The 5,976-nt window shown below is 39.9% G+C and overlaps 1 protein-coding gene across 1 annotated transcript in view; it reads left to right on the forward strand.

Moving 5' to 3' along the window:
• The first annotated feature begins 2,785 nt into the window (after positions 1-2,785).
• The window catches only part of LOC106879327 (regulator of G-protein signaling 1), a 9,240-nt gene continuing 6,049 nt past the window's right edge, over positions 2,786-5,976 (forward strand). The window contains exons 1-2 of the mRNA XM_052973188.1: positions 2,786-4,151; positions 5,301-5,429. Of these exons, the coding sequence (XP_052829148.1) occupies positions 5,414-5,429 (16 nt within the window). The 5' untranslated portion in view covers positions 2,786-4,151; positions 5,301-5,413. The remainder of the gene's footprint in view (positions 4,152-5,300; positions 5,430-5,976) is intronic.

Below are 5,976 nucleotides of genomic sequence, written 5' to 3' on the forward strand. Positions count from 1 at the left end.
AATCGACCCCAGGACTTATTCTTTGTAAGCTTAGTACTTATTCTATTGGTCTCTCTTGCCGAACCGCTAAGTTACAGAGATGTAAACACACCAGCATCAGTTGTCAAGCGATGTTGTGGGGGACAAACAGACACAAACACACACATAATATATATACATATACATACATATGATGGGCTTCTTTCAGTTTCCGTCTACCAAATCCACTCACAAAGCTTTGGTCGGCCTGAGGCTATAGTAGAAAACACTTGCCCAAGGTGCTACACAGTGGGACTGAATCCAGAAGCATGTGGTTGGTAAGCAAGCCACTTACCACACAGCCACTCCTGCACCTATATATATATATATATATTTATACACACACCACCGAGACCTTTGGAAATGTGCTGTGCGTGAGAAGACCCGGCAAGCCAAGTAAGATCGTTGCCAGTGCCCCTGGACTGGCTCTTGTGCAGGTGGCACATGAGATGCACCATTTTGAGCGTGGCCGTTGCCAGTACCGCCTGACTGGCTCCCGTAGGATTTTCGAGCGAGATCGTTGCCAGTGCCCCTGGACTGGCTTGTGCGGGTGGCACATAAAAGACACCATTTCGAGCGTGGCCGTTTTCGTGCGGGTGACACGTAAAAGCACCCACTACACTCTCTGAGTGGTTGGCGTTAGGAAGAGCATCTAGCTGTAGAAACTCTGCCAAATTAGATTGGAGCCTGGTGTTGCCATCCGGTTTCACCAGTCCTCAGTCAAATCGTCCAACCCATGCTAGCATGGAAAGCGGACGTTTAAACGATATCCTTGGCCTGAAGAGTAAACTGCAGTGTTCACCTCGCTTGGATATTTACTATTTCCGAGGTTCCGCCCACTTTGAAACATATGTAGCCCGGATCTTATCTACTCCATTCCTTAACTCTTGTATTCTTATTCACACACCAAGCAACCCTGGTTGCCTACCATGAAATACAAAAAGAACATTTCTCAGTTCATTGTACTTCAATACAAAAAAAAAATACAAAAAAGAGTGGTTGTGTGGTAAGTAGCTTGCTTACCAACCACATGGTTCTAGGTTCAGTCCCACTGTATGGCATCTTGGGCAAGTGTCTTCTACTGTAGCCTCGGGCCAACCAAAGCCTTGTGAGTGGATTTGGTAGACGGAAACTGAAAGAAGCCCATCGTATATATGTATATATATATGTATGTGTGTGCATATGTTTGTGTGTCTGTGTTTGTCCCCCCAGCATCATTTGACAACCAATGCTGGTGCGTTTACGTCTCCATAACTTAGCGGTTCAGTAAGAGAAACCGATAGAATAAGTACTAGGCTTACAAAGAATAAGTCCTGGGGTCAATTTACTTGACTAAAGGCGGTGCTCCAGCATGGCCGCAGTCAATTGACTGAAACAAATAAAAGAGTAAAAGGGTAACCTTCTGTCCCAATAAACCACTATTGTCCCTGAAAGTTGTTGTTTATATTTACTACGGATTGCTTGATGCCAACTTTCTTCCTACACCTCAATCCCTGGATCTTCTGGTGCAGCCTTCTGGCTTGCCAGCCCTCAGTCAAACCATCCAACCCATGCCAGCATGGAAAGCGGACTTTAAACGGCAATGATGATGATGATGATGATATATAGCCACTCTTTCTTTCTCTGAGCATCTTATTAATACTTTGCATGTGTTACATCCTCACGTTTTTTTTTCTTGTCTTTTTTTTCTCTTGTGTTAATTAACTATATATATGTGTGTGTGTGTGTGTGTGTTTCTTGAGAAGGGAGGACACCCCAAACCAGGCAAGATGGTGAGATGCTGTGAGGGTGGTTGGTATGGCATTGAGGTAGATCTGGCCACTCCCATTGACGAAGACAAAACCCGGATTCAAAATGATGGATGATGTTGATGATGAAAGCTCCTTCCCAAGCCATAGTATTCTGAGGTGTATATAATCCCTCCTCCCACTGGACAGGATGCCAGAGCATGACTGTGTTGTGAGGTACTTTCTGTTATGGTTGTTCGTTGATGCTTGGGGAGGATGAAAATGCCTTTCTAGGGCTGCATGTAAAATGATAAACAACACTGATGAACAGTTAACAGAAGCTTTATTTACTGCATATAGTTTTTTTGCTCTATGTTGGTCTTGGGATGAAGAATAAAAGCAACAACTTGTACACACAGGGAGAGACATAATACTGGAGTCTGTGTCAAAATAGCTGCTAGTACCAATTTGTGATGAACCCATGGCAACTAGGAAAATACGAGGGTGAGTCAAAAAGTAATGCCATTTTGTTTAGGAGAAGTATAATTACTAACACAGAAACATGTATCATACATCAAAATGAAGCTGGTCCTCTGTGGATCACATCCTTACTTCTCAACATAGTCACCGTTTCTTTCAATAGCAATGTTCCACCTTCGAATGAGAGCATGTATCCCTGCCCCCTAAAATTCTGTTGACTGTTCTTTGAGCCACTTCTTCACTACAGTTTTCACTTCCTCATCACTGGAATAATGTTTGCCTCTCAAACCCTCTTTCATGAGATGATAGTCCAGTGATGATGATAGTCCAGTGACGAGGAAGTGAAAACTAGTGAAGAAGTGGCTCAAAGGAAAATCAACAGAATTTTATGGGGCAGGGATACATGGTCTCATTCGAAGGTGGAACATTGCTATTGAGAGAAACGGTGACTATGTTGAGAAGTAGGGATGTGATCCACAAAGGACCAGCTTCATTTTGATGTATGATACATGTTCCTGTGTTGGTAATTATACCTCTCTTAAACAAAATGGCATTACTTTTTGACTCACCCTTGTAATAGCACCAAATTCATAACAGCTAAATTTGTACCTTCTGTCTGTCCAATTCAGTTCCCTCTGTTCAATCATTTCAGAAAATAGTTTGAATGATTGTTTTCTTACAGCCATTTAAAAATCTATTTTATTATTGAGCAGTAAACAGTTTGTGTTGGATGAAGAGCATCTCATTTTACAATGTCAAACAAGTAACACAGCAGCAGTGTTCTATCACTGTTTTTACTTTGATTTCTCACCAAATACACTCTTACTCTCTACCTATGTGTGTATGTTTAATTCTATCTGCACGGCTGGTGAATAAAATGAGAATGGTGTCATTACAGCAACTGCCTCAACACTCCGAGATTACTGCTTAAATATCCACCTTTTATAAGACTCATTAGAAGGTTCTAGAAAGTTAGATCATATGATGGCTTGATGCTGATTGGTCAGTTAATCAGCCAATCATATGAAATGACAGTGATCTCCACATGGCATTCACTTGGCTGTCCATCAATTTGGTTTTGAATTTGCTACATGTGCAATACCTTAACCACTAAGCCGCACATTCACCAAATACTCTTTGCACCCTCTCTCTCCCTCTCAGTCTCTCCCCATATTTGTACATTTAATTTTAATAAGTTACTTTGGATCTTTGTGGGTTTTCATCACTGTTTACAATATTGTTCCAATTGTTTTCAAATTTGGTAAATGGATTAAGGTTTGTATACTAATTATGAAAATGAAATTCATTTTTCCTTGCAAAATTTGGATATTTAAGCCAATCAGAAGCGAGTATTTTACATACCACCATGGCGAAAATTTCTATTTCCATAGTAACCAAAGCAAAGATGCACCACGTGTTGCATAACTGGTTGCAAAGAAATGTTTCCCAAGTAACCAAAGATGCTGCACATGCGCACAAGGAGGAGAAGAAGATACAAGAAAGATTATTTTATAAAATCCTAGTTTAATCTTTTGACATGCCGATGCCACCATCCCCTCCCCCTAATGTTAGAAGAAGCAGCAAATGTGCTGTTTTCTGATTGGCTGAAAATTCTGAAAATTATCAAACTTTGAATACCTATAACATTTTTGCAAATTTTTTCTAGAATAAATAAATAACAAATTCGGGTTCAACATCATAAATTACATCTATATGATACAATAAAAATTTTTTTTAAAAGATAATTGTAAACAATGACGAAAACCACAAAGATCCATTACTTTCTTGACAATGCTACTAATGTGTTCACATTTAGTCAATTGTATGTTTCTCAGAGTTGGGGATCCATCAGCCAGACAGATTTTAGCTGGTCAACGTCAATTTACTATGCCAAGAAGATCTCACAAGGAATCCAATTATGAAAATGTAAAATTCACTAAAATTATTATATTCACAGACATTGTCTGATTGTCCAATTTCTGGTCTGTGATTTGTTGTTTAAAATGTTGCAAGCAGAAAGAAAAATGATTTAAAAAATAACACCTATCTTGATTTAATAAATGTTTCTTTTATTTGAATATTGTTTTACCTTTTATTTAATCCTTTATTGAATATATGCCTGTATTTCACTGAAACAAAGTATTACGTATTCTGATCATATAACTATGGGTCATGTACTAGTCGTCATCATCGTCATCATCATCCTCTGTCTGTTTTCCATGCTAGCATGGGTTGGACGGTTCTGTTTCAATTAATTTTTAGAATAATGAAGAATTTAGTGAAATCATTTTATCATTTGTCCATGACTCCACTGATGTTCACAATTAAGCACACCTTCACTGTGTCCCCCGCTCACCGCATTTTGCTCTGTCCCTATCTCTATCCATCTGCCATGCTCCTTCACACTCCCATGAACTTAACCACCCATACCACTTCTCCTATATTCACCATCTTCTAACTTAAAGCTATGCCCTGACACATCTTTACCATCATCCTCTTTCTTTTCCAATTGGAGTATCCATATTGCAAGTATCCATATTGCTGAGTATCCTACAGCAAGACACCTGTCTGTGTCCCTCTGTCAAACTCTAGTCTCTCGTCACCTAGCATTAAGCCAACATGCTCACTGTTACACCCATCACAGTTGAAGGGTCTTGTCTTGCAAGTTAGTCAGTGACCTCACTAGTGCTGGTATCACATGAAAAGCACTTTGTGTAATCTGTAAAGTGGTTGGCATTATGAAGGGTATCCAGCTATAGAGACAATGCCAAAGCATACATTAAAGTTTGATGCAGTCCTCTGGTTTTCTAGCTCCTGTCAAACCATCCAACCCATGCCAGCATAGAAAACAGATATTAAATTATGATGAATCTAATTAGAACATATTAACAAAAAGTTTTGATGGAAAATTTTGTCCAGATCACTTTAAAACAGGAATTTTGTGTCATAGAACCAGCGGGTAGCCTCAGGTTGGTGGGTATCAAACAGGTTAATTCTTAAATCTAAAATTTAACCTTCTCACATTTCTTCTGCTTGAATTGCAAAACATGTTTTTTCTTTCTTTCTTTTTTTCAGAATTTATTAAAAAAGACAGAGAAAATGAGCCACAAAATATATCAGACCATGGACAAGTAAACCCAAATGACACTAAAGACAAATACAATAAATGGAAAGAGTCCTTTGTAAGCATGATAAATGATGATGGTAGGTAAAACCATGCCTAAACTAATTACAATACAAAATAAAATTCAATATATTATTGGTTGAACATCTTGAGTGCTCAAATCCTGCTAATATCAGTTTTTATTAACGGAGACCCAGATACACTATCAGCATCCTCCTCCTCATCATCATCTTTCTTTCAGTCTGTCAACTTCTTTTATTTTCCTCTTTCTCTTCTTCATGTTATTCTTATTCTTTTCTTCTTGCTCTTGTTTTTTCACTTTTCTACTTGTTGCCACATGAGGTTTTTCGAGCGAGATCGTTGCCGGTGCCCCTGGGCTGGCTCGTGTGCGGGCGACACATGGAATCTTTCGGACGGGATCGTTGCCGGTGCCCCTGGGCTGGCTCTTGTGCGGGTGACACATGAAATGCCTTGAGCAAGACGGGATCGTTGCCAGTGCCCCTGGATTGGCTCATGTGCGGGCGACACATGAAATCTTCCGAGCGGGATCGTTGCCGGTGCCCCTGGGCTGTCTCTTGTGCGGGTGACACATGAGGTTTTCCGAGCGAGATCGTTGCCAGTGCCCCT

Source organism: Octopus bimaculoides, chromosome 1, assembly GCF_001194135.2.
Source record: "Octopus bimaculoides isolate UCB-OBI-ISO-001 chromosome 1, ASM119413v2, whole genome shotgun sequence".
NCBI lineage: Eukaryota > Metazoa > Mollusca > Cephalopoda > Octopoda > Octopodidae > Octopus > Octopus bimaculoides.